The 15,181-nt window shown below is 48.1% G+C and overlaps 1 protein-coding gene across 1 annotated transcript in view; it reads left to right on the forward strand.

Annotated features, from left to right (window-relative positions):
- Nucleotides 1–15,181, forward strand: part of LOC119956427 (metastasis-associated protein MTA1-like) — a 212,396-nt gene that overhangs the window by 139,252 nt on the left and 57,963 nt on the right. Inside the window, exons 14-15 of the mRNA XM_038783640.1 lie at nt 1,843–1,932; nt 14,479–14,625. Of these exons, the coding sequence (XP_038639568.1) occupies nt 1,843–1,932; nt 14,479–14,625 (237 nt within the window). The remainder of the gene's footprint in view (nt 1–1,842; nt 1,933–14,478; nt 14,626–15,181) is intronic.

A 15,181-nucleotide genomic window follows, 5' to 3' on the forward strand; every position in this document is an offset into this window, starting at 1 on the left:
GGGCATTAGTGAATCACTTGGAATGTTCTGGCAGTCCAATAGCTTTGTGGTCTCTTGGTCCTATCTTGCTAGCATGAGCCCTGGGTGATTTTATCTCCTGAATCTTAGCTGAATGTTGTTGATCAGCTGATGACTGACCGGCAAGAGGGCCAGGAATTCGGAAGTTAGCAGCAAAGAGACGTTTTTGACCATTGGGTAAATTATGGAGGGCAGGAGTTGTTGGGTTGAAAGGAATAGCCCACAGGGGAAGCCTAAACTGTCCTACTATGGCTTTTTAGACCAGGCCTGCTCTTCCTGACCGTTCAAATGAATTCTTAAAAAGTTTAACTTAGGCAGCTTCTTGTGGCTCGCGCTGCTCTTCCTGGGGTCCTTGCCACTTCTGGGACAATGATGAGTGAACCACCTAGCAAATTTCTGTTGGACAATAGACAAACGGTCTACAGCATTAAGAAGTCTGACAACACCAGGTTAAAATTAACATGTTTGTTTCAAACACTAGCTTTCGGAGCACTGCTCCTTCCTCAGGTGAATCACGTTGGACTGTAACCTGGTGTTGTAAGACTTCTTACTGTGCTCACCCCAGTCCAATGCCGGTATCGCCACATCATACAGCATTAAGAGCAGTTATAGCACAGATACAGAATAACGTTCTCCTTAATCTGACTCAAAAATAGGGCTCAGCCCTAATATCAGAAGTGTACTGCAGCATGTAAGGTTGCCAAGGTCTTCGCAATCGTGCAGAGGAGATTTGCCAGAATGTTGCCAGGAATGTGTGTCTTCAGTCTCAAGTGTCTACATGTAACTGGAAAGTGGAGTTGCTCTGAGAGCAGGGAGTGTTCAGGAGACACAGTTGTTGACAATTCTGAGTTGCTTTGAACTGGTTTCATACAAGTACAAATTGTTTCCACCAGAGCGAAGGACAAAATTTAAGGTAATTGGCAATAATTGAAGTGAGGAAACAATTTTTTGGTTGTCTGGACTTCATAACCTAAAGGAGATTCAGTCATAACTTTCAAAAGGGAACAGGGAAAGTGGAAGAAATGTGTAGGTTAAGGAGATAGGTCAGAGGAGTGGGACTAACTAACCTGCTCTTTCAGCAAGCCAACATAGTCACCCCGAACTCCACCAAGGCCCAAAAACAGAAAATGGACAATTTCAGCCAGTCTGACTGCATCTGACAGAGCAAATAGAGCTAACGTTTCAAGTTTTAATGATTCTTTGTCAAAGCTAGAGAGAACTGGAAATATGATGAAGTTTATACTGTTGGGGGGGTGGGGTTCATGGAGCAGTGGGCCTGGGTAGAGAACCAGCGATAGGTGGAGATTGACAAAGATGCCGTGGACCAAAAGACAAAGGCAATGTAAATTGCGGTGATACAATTTCCGCTGCCTCGGAAAGGCAGCCAGCATAATTAAGGACCCAACGCACCCCGGACATACTCTCTTCCACCTTCCGTCAGGAAAAAGATACCAAAGTTTGAGGTCACGTATCAACGGACTCAAGAACAGCTTCTTCCCTACTGCCATCAGACCTTGTATTAAGTTGATCTTTTCTCTACACCTTGCTGTGACTGTAGCATTATATTCTGCAGTCTCTCCTTCCTTCCCTATGTATGGTACGCATTGTTTGTATAGCATGCAAGAAACAATACTTTTCACTGTATACTAATACATGTGACAATAAATCAAATAAATAATGACTAAGAAGGGTGCTGATAGTGGCACGTTAAGAGATCAGAAATTTGTAAGCCCACCTCGTTCCCCAAAAATCGGATTGAGGGAATTGAAGATTGTGCCAGAAGACTGAGATAACTAAAATACCTACCTCTCTTTTATCTACCAGATACCTTACGATTACCAGCAGCACCAAATGAAACCACAGGATTGAAACGAACGGTTCGAAAACCCTTGGAAACAATTGTGGAATACCTAGGTAAGAGTCAGCCCAAACTGCTGGTGAAGTGAGTCTTATTCTGAATAATTAATCATATTTGTGAATAACCTAATCATATATTTCGGTGCAACATCGAGGGCCGAAGGGCCTGTACTGCGCTGTATCATTCTATATATATAATCTTATATACTAAAAAGAATTTCAGTAGCCAGACCATAATAGGAATGTAAACAAATAAAATATTTGCTCAACCCCTTTCAGATAGTCAAAACCTGTTGCTTAACTCATGATAAGGCGCATAATAGTATAAATCTGAGCTATATGTGCCAGCAAAATGTGCAATTGTGAGAATTTAAAAGTAGTTACATTATTCTGTAGATGTGTAAAAGTGACTAAAACTAGTCTTTATTTTATAACCCATTGTCAAAAGGAAGTACGCGTCCTGAATCAAATGTTTACTCTGCTCAAACCCCAAAATATCTGTGCACTGTGAGGCAAGAAATCATTGTAACATGGCCCTAAATATCTGTCTGCTTTAAAACCGAGGCTTTGTTCACTGTGCATGAGACCCATAAACCCCCATAAGTGAATTATGTTACGTGCTGTGCTGGCAGGGGCATAAATGAATTCACAATGTGTAACCTAAGTTTCCCTGTGGTCTCTTGGACAATTCCACCTATGTTTGTGTCTTTGGTAATGTTGGATATGTGGCTTTCTAAACCTTCATCTAAATAGTTAATGAATATAGTGAATAGTTGAGGCTCCAACATGGACGCTGGCGGACTTCCAAGACATAAGAAAATTGCCAACTTTTCACTTCAGACTCTTTGTGGAAACTAACAGCCGGATGTGTTGGTAACTGGACAGTATATACTATGAGATATTCCATCAATACATCGTGCCAATTAGAGTAACTGCACATTATCCCTACTCTCAGCTCCCTTCCACTCAGTCAATTTCCTAACCAGGCCAATAATTTGCTTCGACTCCATGAGATTCACTTTGAATTCACAGAATCTCTACAATGCAGAAGTAGGCCAATCGGCCCATCGAGTCTGCACCAAGCATTTTTTTCAAAGACAACCCGACAAGACCGAATCCCCGCCCTAACACTGGAACACCAACGAACCATTGGACACTTTGGTGCAATTTAGCATGGCCAATTCATCAAACCTGAACATCTTTGGACTGTGGGATTCTGGCAATTCTGGATTTAGTGATGATTGATGAGGCAGACTTGATTCGGGAACTTAAGGTGAAGGAACCCTTAGGGAGCAGTGACCACATTATGATAGAATTTACCCTGCAGTATGAGGGGGAGAAGCTGGAATCAGATGTAACGGTATTAAAATTAAATAAGGGTAACTACAAAGACATGAGGGAGGACCTGGCCAGAGTTGATTGGAAAAGGAGCCCAGCAGGGAAGACAGTGGAACAGCAATGGCAGGGGTTTTTGCGGGTTATAAGGGAGGCACAACAGAAATTCAACCCAAGGAGGAGGACAAGGCATCAATGGCTGATGAGGGATGTCAAGGAAGCATAAAAGCTAAAGAAAAAGCATACAAAGTGGCGAGGATTAATGGGAAGCCAGAGGATCGGGAAGCCTTTAAAAGCGCGCAGAGGACAACTAAAAAAGCAAAAAGGAGGGAGAAGATGAAGTATGAGTGCAAGCTAGCTAGTAAAATAAAGGAAGATAGGAAGAGTCTTTTTCAATATATAAAAGGTAAGAGAGAGGCAAAGATAGACATTGGACCACTGGAAAATGTGGCTGGAGAAGTAATAATAGGAAACAAAGAAATGGCAGAGGAACTGAATAGTTACTTTGCATCAGTCTTCACGGTGGAAGGCACCAGTGGGATGCCAGAGCTCCAGGAGAACCAGGGGGCAGAGGTGAGTGCAGTGACCATTACTAAGGAGAAGGTTCTGGGGAAACTAAAAGGTCTGAAGGTGGATAAGTCACCTGGACCGGATGGACGACACCCAGGATCCTAAAAGAGATAGCTGAGGAAATTGTGTTGGTGCTGATCTTTCAGGAATCACTTGGAGGCAGGAAGGGTTCCAGAGGACTGGGAAGTGGCTAATGTAACACCACTGTTTAAGAAGGGAGGGAGGCAGAAGACGGGAAATTATAGGCTAGTTAGCCTGACTTCAGTCATTGGTAAGATTTTAGAGTCTGTTATTAAAGATGAGATCGCAAAGTATTTGGAAGTGCATGGTAAAATAGGACTGAGTCAGCACGGCTTTGTCAAAGGGATGTCATGTCTGACAAATCTTTTTGAGATCTTTGAGGAAGTAACAAGGAAGTTACACAAAGGAGAACCAGTGGACGTGATTTATTTAGATTTCCAGAAGGCCTTTGACAAGGTGCCGCATAGGAGACTTTAAATAAGTTAAAATCCCATGGTGTTAAGGGTAAGATCATGGCATGGATAGAGGATTGGCTGACTGGCAGAAGGCAGAGAATGGGGATAAAGGAGTCTTTTTCAGGATGGCAGCCGGTGACTAGTGGTGCACCTCAGGGGTCGGTGCTGGGACCACAACCTTTCACAATATACATTAATATCTGGAAGAAGGAATGGAAGCACTGTTGCTAAGTTTGCAGATGATACAAAGATCTGTAGAGGGACATGTAGTATTGAGGAAGCAAGGGGGCTGCAGGACGTGGACAAGCTAGGAGAGTGGGCAATGAAGTGGCAAATGAAATACAATGTGGAAAAGTTTCACGTTAAGGAGAAGGTCCTGAGTTGGTCAATGCAAAGGCGTGAGGTGAAGTGGGAAATCACGTCCACTGTTCTCCTTTGTCTAACTTCCTTGTTACCTCCTCAAAGAACTCTACCAGATTTATCAGACAAGACCTCCCTTTGACAAAGCCATGCGGACTCGGTCCTATTTTACCATGCACTTCCAAGTGCTTTGCGATCTCATCTTTAATAACAGACTCTAAAATCTTACCAATGACTGAAGCCAGGCTTACCAGCCTATAATTTCCCGTCTTCTGCCTCCCTCCCTTCTTAAACAGTGGTGTTACATTAGCCACCTTCCAGTCCTCTGGGACCTTTCCTGCCTCCAAGTGATTCCTGAAAGATCAGCACCAATGTATCCACAATTTCCTCAGCTATCTCTTTTAGGACCCTGGGGTGTCGTCCATCCAGTCCAGGTAACTTATCCATCTTCAGACCTTTCAGTTTCCCCAGAACCTTCTCCTTAGTAATGGTCACTGCACTCACCTCTGCCCCCTGGTTCTCCTGGAGCTTTGGCATCCCACTGTTGTCTTCCACCGTGAAGACTGATGCAAAGTAACTATTCAGTTCGTCTGCCATTTCTTTGTTTCCTATTATTTCTTCTCTCGCCACATTTTCCATTGTTCCAATGTCTATTTTTGCCTCTCTCTTGCCTTTTATATATTGAAAAAATCTCTTCCAATCTTCCTTTATATTACTAGTCAGCTTGCACTCATACTTCATCTTCTCCCCCCGATTGCTTTTTTAGTTGTCCTCTGCTCGCTTTTAAAGGCTTCCCAATCCTCTCGCTTCCCACTAAGTATGCTTTTTCTTTAGCCTTTATGCTGTCATCACTTGTCAGCCATGTATGCCTTGTCCTCCCCTTAGCATGTTTCCTCCTCCTTGGGATGAATTTCTGTTGTGCTTCCCTAATAACCCCCCAAAACACCTGCCGTTGCTGTTCCACTGACTCTAGCTTCTCCCTCTCAAACTGCAGGGTACATTCTATCATGTTGTGGTCACTGCTCCCTAAGGGTCCCTTCACCTTAAGTTCCCTAATCAAGTCTGCCTCATTACACATCACCAAATCCAGAATTGCCTGTTCCCTAGTAGGCTCTATCACAAGCTGCTCCAAAAAAACATCTCTTAAACATTCCACAAATTCCATTTCTTGGGATCCACTACCAACCTGATTTTCCCAGTCCCCCATGATTATTGTAATATTGCCTTTCTTACATGCCTTTTCTATCTCCTGATTTATTTTCTGCCCCACATCCTGACTACTGCTAGGGGGCCTGTACATAACTCCCATCAGGGGCTTTTTACCTTTGCAATTCATCAACTGTACCCATAGAAATTCTATGCCGTCTGATCCTATATCGCTCCTTGCTAGCGATTTAACTTCATTCCTTACTAACAATGCAACCCCGCCCCCTTTGCCCATCTGCCTGTCCTTTCGATAGGACATATATCCTTGTATATTTAGATCCCAGCCCTGATTCCCTTACAGCCACGTCTCTGTGATGCCCACAACAACGTACCGGCCAATTTCAATGTGCGCAACAAGCTCATTTACCTTGTTCCGTATACTGCGCACATTTAGGTACAATGCCTTCAATCCTGCATTGGCCACCTCCCTTTTCACACACTCCTCAGCCACTGTACGCTGTACTGTGGCCCTTTTTGATTTTTGACTTTGGCTTCTCTGCCTTACACTTTCCCCATTACTGCTTTTTGTTTCTGGCACCGTTTTACTTCCCCCCGGCTTCCTTCATCGGTTCCCATCCCCCTGCCACATTAGTTTAAACCCTCCCCAACAGCACTAGCAAACACCCACCCTAGGACATTGGTTCCAGTCCTGCCTAGGTGCAGACCGTCCGGTTTGTACTGGTCCCATCTCCCCCAGAATGGTTCCAATGCCCCAGGAATTTGAATCCCTTCCTCTTGCACCATCTCTCGAGCCACAAATTCATCCTGTCTATCCTGACATTCCTACTCTGACGAGCTCGTGGCACAGGTAGCAACCCTGAGATTACTACCTTTGAGGTCCTACTTTTTAGTTTAACTCCTAACTCCCTGAATTCAACTTGTAGGACCTCATCCCGTTGTTACTTACCTATACCGTTGGTGCCTATGTACACCACGACAGCTGGCTGTTCACTGCACCCCCCCCCCAAGAATGTCCTGCAGCCGCTCTGAGACATCCTTGACCATTGCACCAGAGAGGCAACATACCATCCTGGAGACTCTATTGCATCCACTGGACCGCCTGTCTATTCCCCTTAAGATTGAGTCCCCTATCACTATAGCCCTGCCATTCATCTTCCTGCCCTCCTGTGCAGCAGAGCCAGCCACGATGCCATGAACCTGGCTGCTGTAGCTTTCCCCTGGTGAGCCATCTCCCTCAACAGTATCCAAAGCGGTATATCTGTTTTGCAGGGAGATGACCGCAGGGGACACCTGCACTGCCTTCCTACTCTTGCTCTGTCTTTTGGTCCCCCATGTTCTATCTCCCTCAGTAATTTTCACCTGCGGTGTGACAAACTCAGCGAACATGCTATCCACAATGTCCTCAGCATCGCGGATGCTCCAAAGTGAGTCCATCCGCAGCTCCAGTGCCGTCACACGGTCTAACAGGAGCTGCAGCTGGACACACTTCTTGATCGTGAAAGAGCCAGGGCCAGTGGACGTGTTCCTGAGCTCCCACATCGCACATGAGGAGCATGACACGGGTCTGGGATCTCCTGCCATGTCTTAAACCTTAGGTTAACTTATACAACTACAATTCCAAAAAATGAAAGAATAAATAAATAAATAAATAAATAAATAGACAATTGAAAAGAAAAACTACTTACCAGTCACTTACCAGGGATCAAAAGCACCTCCACCCCACCCAGCTTCGAATTCCCACCAAGCTTCAAATTCCCAAACTCGCTCTTCGCTGTGCCACACTCTGTTTGTGTCTTATCTGGCTCACTGGGAGAACTCCAGAATCCAGAATTGCTTGTTCCCTCGTAGACTCTGTCACAAGCTGCTCCAAAAAACTATCTTGCAGACATTCCACAAATTCCTTTTCTTGGGATCCACTACCAACCTGATTTTCCCAGTCTACCTGCATATTGAAGTCCCCCATGATTATTGCAATATTGTATTTTTTACATGCCTTTTCTATCTCCTGATTTATTTTCTGCCCCACATCCTGACTACTGCTAGGGGCCAGTACATAACTCCCATCAGGGTCATTTTTTCCTTTGCGATTCCTTAACTCTACCCACAGAGATTCTATGCCTTCCTATCCTATATCGCTTCTTGCCATTGATTTCATTTTACTCCTTACTAACAATGCAACTCTGCCCATCTGCCTGTACTTTCGATAGGACACATATCCTTGGATATTTAGATCCCAGCCTTGATCCCCTTGCAGCCGCGTCTCTGTGATGCCTACAACATCGTAGTGGCCACTTTCAATGTGCGCAATGAGCTCATTTACCTTGTTCCGTATACTGCGCGCATTTGGATACAACGCCTTCAGTTCTGCATTGACTGCCCCCCTTCTCATATTTGTCCCCATTTTTGCTCTGCCTGAAGTTAGATTCCTGCCACCTTCTATACTCTCTGTTCTATTACGTCTTCTGGAAATTCACTAACCTGTCCTGAACCCTCGTCCCCTTTAACTAGTTTAAAGTCCTCATCATTAACCTGTACTTCTACCGTCTCCTTTAACTTTGATTTTCTCAGGCAGCATGGTGGTGCAGTGGGTTAGCTCTGCAGCCTCACGGCGCCGAGGTCCCAGGTTCGATTCTGGCTCTGGGTCACTGTTCGTGTTGGGTAGTGGGTGCCTGGAACTCCCTGCCAGAGGAGGTGGTGGTGGAAGCAGGGACGATAGTGACATTTAAGGGGCATCTTGACAAATACATGAATAGGATGGGAATAGAGGGATACGGACCCCGGAAGTGTAGAAGATTTTAGTTTTGATGGGTAGCATGTTCGGCACAGGCTTGGAGGGCCGAAGAGCCTGTTCCTGTGCTGTACCTTTCTTTATTCTTTGTGTGGAGTTTGCACATTCTCCCCGTGTTTGCGTGGGTTTCGCCCCCCACAACCCAAAGATGTGCAGGGTAGGTGCATTGGCCATGCTAAATTGCCCCTTAATTGAAAAAATGAATTGAGCACTCTAAATTTATATGTCTCCCATACCAAACCTTGAGCCACGGATTTACCTCCTTAATCTTATTGACCCTGTGCCAATTAGCTCGTGCCTCAGGTAGTAACCAGAGATTATTACCTTTTTGGTTCTGCTTTTTAATTTAGCTCCTAGCTGTTCATACTCCCTTAGCAGAACCTCTGTCCTTGTTCTCCCTATGTCGTTGGAACCTATGTGGACCACGACAACTGGATCTTTACCCTCCCACTCCCAGGTTCCTCTGCAGCCCAGATGAAATATCCCAAACCCAAGTACCAGGCAGGCAACACTTCAGGATTCTCGATCCTGGTCACAGAGAACAGTGTCAATGCCCCTAACTATACTATCTCCAATTACGATCACATTACTCTCCTCCCCCTACCCATAACTTGAACGGCTCCCTATACCATGGTGTTGTGGTCAGTTTGCTCATCCTCCCTGCAGTTTCCGTTCCCGTCCACACAGGAAGCAAGAATCTCAAACCTGTTGGACAGGGACAAGGGCTGAGGCTCCCGCAACCCTACCTCCTGGATCCCTCTACCTGCCTCACTCAGCCACATCCTCCTGTCTCTGACCACTGACCAAATTTGAAATAGTCATTCTAAGGGGCGTGACTGGCACCTGGAACAGAGTGTCCAGGTACCTCCCTGATGTGTCGCAGCGTCTGAAGCTCAGAACCCAGCTCATCAACTCTGAGCCAGAGTCCCCCAGCTCCCACATCATGCAGGAACAACACATCACTTGACCCTCCATCTCTATTTTATATCATTTGTTTTTGATGCGGTTTTTAAATTAAATTTTTAAATAACCTTTTTTTTAATATCTCTCCTTATTACATCAGTCAGAAAGCAACTTATAACCAGTAGCCCTTACAGTTTATAAACCACGAAACGTATTTTCAAACTATAAGTGATAAAAGTTGTGAAGACTTACCGACCTTACCAACTACAGCTCTCTCCCTTCTAGCCTCAGCTGCAGTGGGGCAAGACCCCTCTCTGAAGGTTAATAAACATTTTATTGAGGTTTTTTTTGGTATTATAGCAACAACAAAATAAACAATGCCGATGAAACTATAAACATAGTGCAGAAGCCGTCTCCCTTCCTTAAAGGTCCCACCTTTATTAACCCCCTACTCTAAGCTAAGCTTAAACCCTCCCCTCCGCCCCCCGCTGACTATTGATTTTCCGCAAAGAAGTCGATGAATGGTTTCCACCTCCGGGCGAACCCGAACAGTGACCCTCTCAAGGCGAACTTGATTTTCTCCAAACAGAGAAAGCTAGCCAGGTCCGATAACCAGGTCTCCGACTTCGGGGGCTTTGAGTCCCTCCAAGCTAATAGTATCCGTCTCCGGGCTACTAGGGAAGCAAAGGCCAGAACGTCTGCCTCTTTCTCCTCCTGGATTCCCGGGTCTTCCGACACCCCGAAAATCGCCACCACTGGACTCAGTGCCACCCTTGTTTTTAACACCGTGGACATGACATCTGCAAACTCCTGCCAAAGTCACCTAAGCTTTGGACATGTCCAGAACATGTGGACGTGGTTCGCTGGTCCTCCCACACATTTTGTACATATGTCTTCCACCCCAAAGAACCTGCTCATCCGGGCCACTGTCATGTGAGCCCGGTGAACGACCTTAAATTGTATCAGGCTGAGCCTGGCACATGTTGCGGACGCGTTGACTCTACTCAACGCATCAGCCCATAGACCATCCTCTATCTCTCCTCCTAGCCCCTCCTCCCACTTGCGCTTCAGTTCCTCGGCCTGCATCTCCTCTGACCCCTTAAGTTCCTTGTAAATATCAGAGACGCTCCCTTCTCCTACCCACCCTCTGGAAACTACCCTGTCCTGAATCCCCCTTAGCGGTAGGACCAATGCCCCCAGACTGGTGCCCTTGCATGAAGCCACCTCCATACGCTTCCATGCTGACCCCTCCCCCACCACCCACCTCCTGATCATGGCTATATTCGCAAGTGCTCTGTGCTCTGTGAGCCCTGTCCACCTCCAAGGGCCAGGAGAATGCCCCATCCCCCAGCAGCTTCTCAAACATGTCTGCAATGTATGCCCCACGTCCGCTCCTTCGGACCCCTCCGGGAGCCCCATGATTCTCAAGTTCTGCAGGCGGTACCGATTCTCCACCTTCTCCAGGAGCTTCTTCTGCTGGTCTCTCAGCATCCCCACCTCCAACTCCACCACAGTTTGATGTTCCTCCTGCTCAGCCAGCGCCTTCTCTACCTTCTGGATCGCCCGATCTTGGGCGTCCAATCTAAGCTCCAGCCGCTCAATTGACTCTTTTATCGGGTCCAAGCAGTCCGGTTTCTGCTTCGCAAAGCCTTCCTGAATAACTTGCATCAGCTGTTCCGTTGACCGCTGGGTAGACAACCAGAGGTTCGGTCCTCCGCCATGCTGTCTCCCGCTGCAGCTTCAGCCCAAGCCTTCTGTGTCTTTCTGTTTCTGCCTTTACGAGCACGTCTCGTCCTTCTCTCCATGCATCGATGTGGGAATTCAGTACACAATTGCCTCTGTCATCAGTTTTACAATTCAAGTCCGGTAGAAAATCGGGGGAAAGGTCCAAAAGTCCGACCAGAGAGGGAGCCACCAAATGTGCGACTTGCTCCTTCATAGCCGCCACCAGAAGTCTGAAGGTTTAAAAGTTGCACAACAAGGAGAAAAGGCAAAGAGCACCTCTTCCCGCTCTGCACCGTATTCCCAATCTGCTTCAAATTCTCAAGTTTAAAGTTCCCTCTGTCTGTGCCTCCCTCTGACGTGGCATGTCCCAATGCTTGTGTGCAAAGCTCATTGTCACTGCTCACTGTGGGAACATACTTCTTGCAGTTAGAATCTTATAGGTTTCTATGAGACCCCCTTCATTCTTCTAAACTACAGTAAATACAATTGTAAAACTCTCTCCTCGTACGTCAGCCCCACAATTCTAGGAATCAGTCTAGTAAACCTATGCTACACTCCGTCCTCAACAAGAATACCCTTCCTCAGATAAGGACACCAAAACTGCTGACAATATTCCAGGTGTGGTCTCACCAAGGCCCTGTATAACTGCAGCAAGACAATCCTGCTCCTGTACTCTAATCCTCTTGCTATGAAGGCCAACACACCATTTGTCTTTACCGCCTGTTGTACCAACATTCTTAACTTCAGTGACTGGTGTACAAGGACACCCAGATCTCATTGCATGTTCCTTTCTCCCAATCTATCGCCATTCAGATAATTGGGCGAAATTCTCCGACCCCCAGCAGGGTCGGAGAATCGCCTGGGGCCGCTGAAAATCCGGCCCCCGCCGTGGCAGAGATTCTCCGCCACCCGGGAAGTGGCGGCGGCGGGAATCTCGCCACTCCGATCGGCGAGGCCCCTGCGGCGATTCTCCGGCCCGCGATGGGCCGAAGTCCCGCCGCTGGGAGGCCTCTCCCGCCGCCGAGGTTTGAACCACCTCTGGTGGCGGCGGGATCGGCGGCGCGAGCGGGCCCCCGGGGTCCTGGGGGGGGGCGGGGGGTGATCGGACACCGGGGGGTGCCCCCACGGTAGCCAGGCCCGCGATCGGAGCGCCCCGCTCAGACTCCGGGCCAGTGCCCTGGGTGCACTCTTTCTCTTCCACGGCCGCCACGGCCTCCGCCATGGCGGAGGCGGAAGAGAAACCCACATCGCGCGTGCGCCGGTGGTGACGTCAGCGGCAGCTGGCCGCTGACGTCACCGTCGACCGGCGAAAGGCCTTTCGGCCAGCCCCGCTGCCGGGGGCGCCGGTTTTTTGCGGCAGTCTTCTGGTGGCAACCGCTCCGGCGCGGGGCTAGCCCCCAAAGGTGCGGAGAATTCCCCACCTTTGGGGAGGCCCGACCCCAGAGTGGTTGGCGCCACTCCCCTACGCCGGGACCTCCTGTCACGCCGGGTAGGGGAGAATCCCGCCCAATTATCTGCCATCCTGTTTTTACTACAAAAGTGTGTAACCTCGCATTTATCCACAAGTGCCATCCATTTGTCCACTCACTCAACTTGTCCAAACCACACCAGACACATGACACCAGGCATGATTTGCTGGGCTCCCTGAGCACCTGATACACCTGTCCTCACACCCGAAGAACCGACTCATCCTTGTCCCAGTCATGTGAGCCCTATGCAGCACCTTAAACTGTATCGCCACCCCCCGATTTTGTGCATCCAGTCCCGAATGAAACACTTGGCTCACCCATCCCTTCCTCAATCTAACCTGATCCGCCACCTTCAGGTGCGTCTCCTGAAGCATGGCCACATCCGCCTTCAGGTGGGCAAACACTCGGGCCCGTTTGACCAGGCCCATTCAGTCCCCTCACATTCCAGGTGATCAGCCGGATCAGGGGACCGCCTGCCCCCCTCCCTTGTCGACTAGCCATCACCCTTCCGCAATCCGCCACGTGCCCATGCCCCCCGCTCAGCCCGTTCCCCATAGCGACAGACCCCCATCCCGACCCCCTCTACATACTCCAGCTCTGCCTTGGCCATTCCAGCAGCAACCCGGTACCCCCTGTAGCGTGTTCAGCATCATGGCCACATAGGCCCCCAAATCCGAACCTTCCAGACCCTCTGGAATGCCCAGGATCTGCAGGTTCTTCCGACGGGCCCGGTTCTCAATCTCCACCATCCTCGCTGACCACTTCTTATGGAGCGCCTCATGCGACTCCACCTTCACTGCCAGGCCCAGGAGTTTGTCTTCGCCCTCCGAGGCCTTTTGCTGAAGCTCTCGGATCTCCGCACCCTGAGCCGACTGGGTCGCCATGAGCTTGTCCAGGGAGCCTTAAACAGCTCCAGAATCTCTGCCTTCAGCTCCCTGAAGGAGCGCTGAAGCAGCTCCTGCTGCTCTCGTGCCCACTGCTGCCACACTGCTGATTCCCCGCCCGCCGCCACCGCCACCTTGCTTCTTCTGCCTCTCACCTTTCCCTGCTCCAAAGCCGATTTTTTGACCACTCCGCTCCTAGTCCAGTCCATCCACTGGCGGAGAATCGTAGAGAGAGTGTTCCCACACGGGGAAAAGTCCAGCCAGCACCGCTACGGGCCCTTAAAAGAGCCCAAAAGACCGAAAAAAGCGGGAGCTACCGAACGTGCGGCTTAGCTCCGCATCACCGCAACAGGAAGTTACGGTTGATAGTTATGACACACTATCTTGCACTAAGTTCGAAAACATTGAACAAAAGTTTTAATACTTATTACCCCAAAATTATACGAGTCACCACACATTAAAGTGGCAGAAAGGAACACCTCACTCCTCTTCTGCATTGACTTCCCACCCATGCCAAATTCTCATCACCCCACTTTGCTCGTGGTGTAATCTGTGGCTATACTCACTGAAGTTCCACTAATGTATTGACCAATGCATCTGGTCCTGAGCACCATCCAGCAAGCCAGGCTCGAAGGTATGCGTTTCTGGATGATGTTTGAGGGAAGGCTCAAACCCAACACAGTGTGTCAGCACACATTTAACTGGGTATAGATTGAAGAACGGCTTTGCTTGCAGTGTACTGCATGGAAGTTTACCTTCACAAACGTCAGCCCCGTAGGAGATCCATCGGGTTCTTGTAAAGAAGACTGACTACTTTTCAAAGATACTGCATTGGCTGTGAAACAGTTCAAAATATCCTGAGGTTGTGAAACGCACTATATAAATGCCAGTCTTTTGAATGTTGACCTTCTTGTCCTTGTTCACAGAGGCCCATCCATGCCCGAAGCAAGAGCGTCCAAACACCAGTTTGCACATCAGCAATGTGACACCTGCCAAGCGGATGCCCATCTTGAATCACAGCTCTCCAACCATCCTGGGCAAGCGCAGCTACGAACAGCACAATGGCATAGATGGTTAGTATTTCAGATGGGAGAGTGCAATTCCTTATTGTTTCGGGGGAAATATGTTCATATACAATATCTGTTACTTTGTTCATGTGGTTGATGCTTCAGCAGTATTCACTGAGACTTCTCTCCCCTCGCCCGTCCCTTCTCTCACATTTCTGACTCGTGCTGGAATGGAGTTCCACAGATGTATACAGCAAGTCTGTGAAGAGAAAAGGACAGGTTACATTTTTACTGGTCTTTAACCCTTTTTATTTGAATTATTTGACTTCCATGCTCCCAATTCTTTTCTTTAAAAATATTTTATTCAAGGCATTTTCATGAAAACAAGCAAAAGCAGAACAACCAAACAACATTATAAACAACCAACACCCGCTCCCCCGAGTGAACCCATCGACCGACCCCCTCAGGACGAACTTAACCTTCTCCAGCCTCAGGAATTTTTCCAGGTCGCTCACCCACACCCCCCTGCTTTCGGCGGCTCCGAGCCACTCCACCCAAGCAAAATCCATCTCCGGGCTATCAGGGAGGCAAAGGCCAAGACCAAGACATCAGTGTCTCCCAC

The sequence above is a fragment of the Scyliorhinus canicula genome, chromosome 2, assembly GCF_902713615.1.
Source record: "Scyliorhinus canicula chromosome 2, sScyCan1.1, whole genome shotgun sequence".
NCBI classification, from domain to species: domain Eukaryota; kingdom Metazoa; phylum Chordata; class Chondrichthyes; order Carcharhiniformes; family Scyliorhinidae; genus Scyliorhinus; species Scyliorhinus canicula.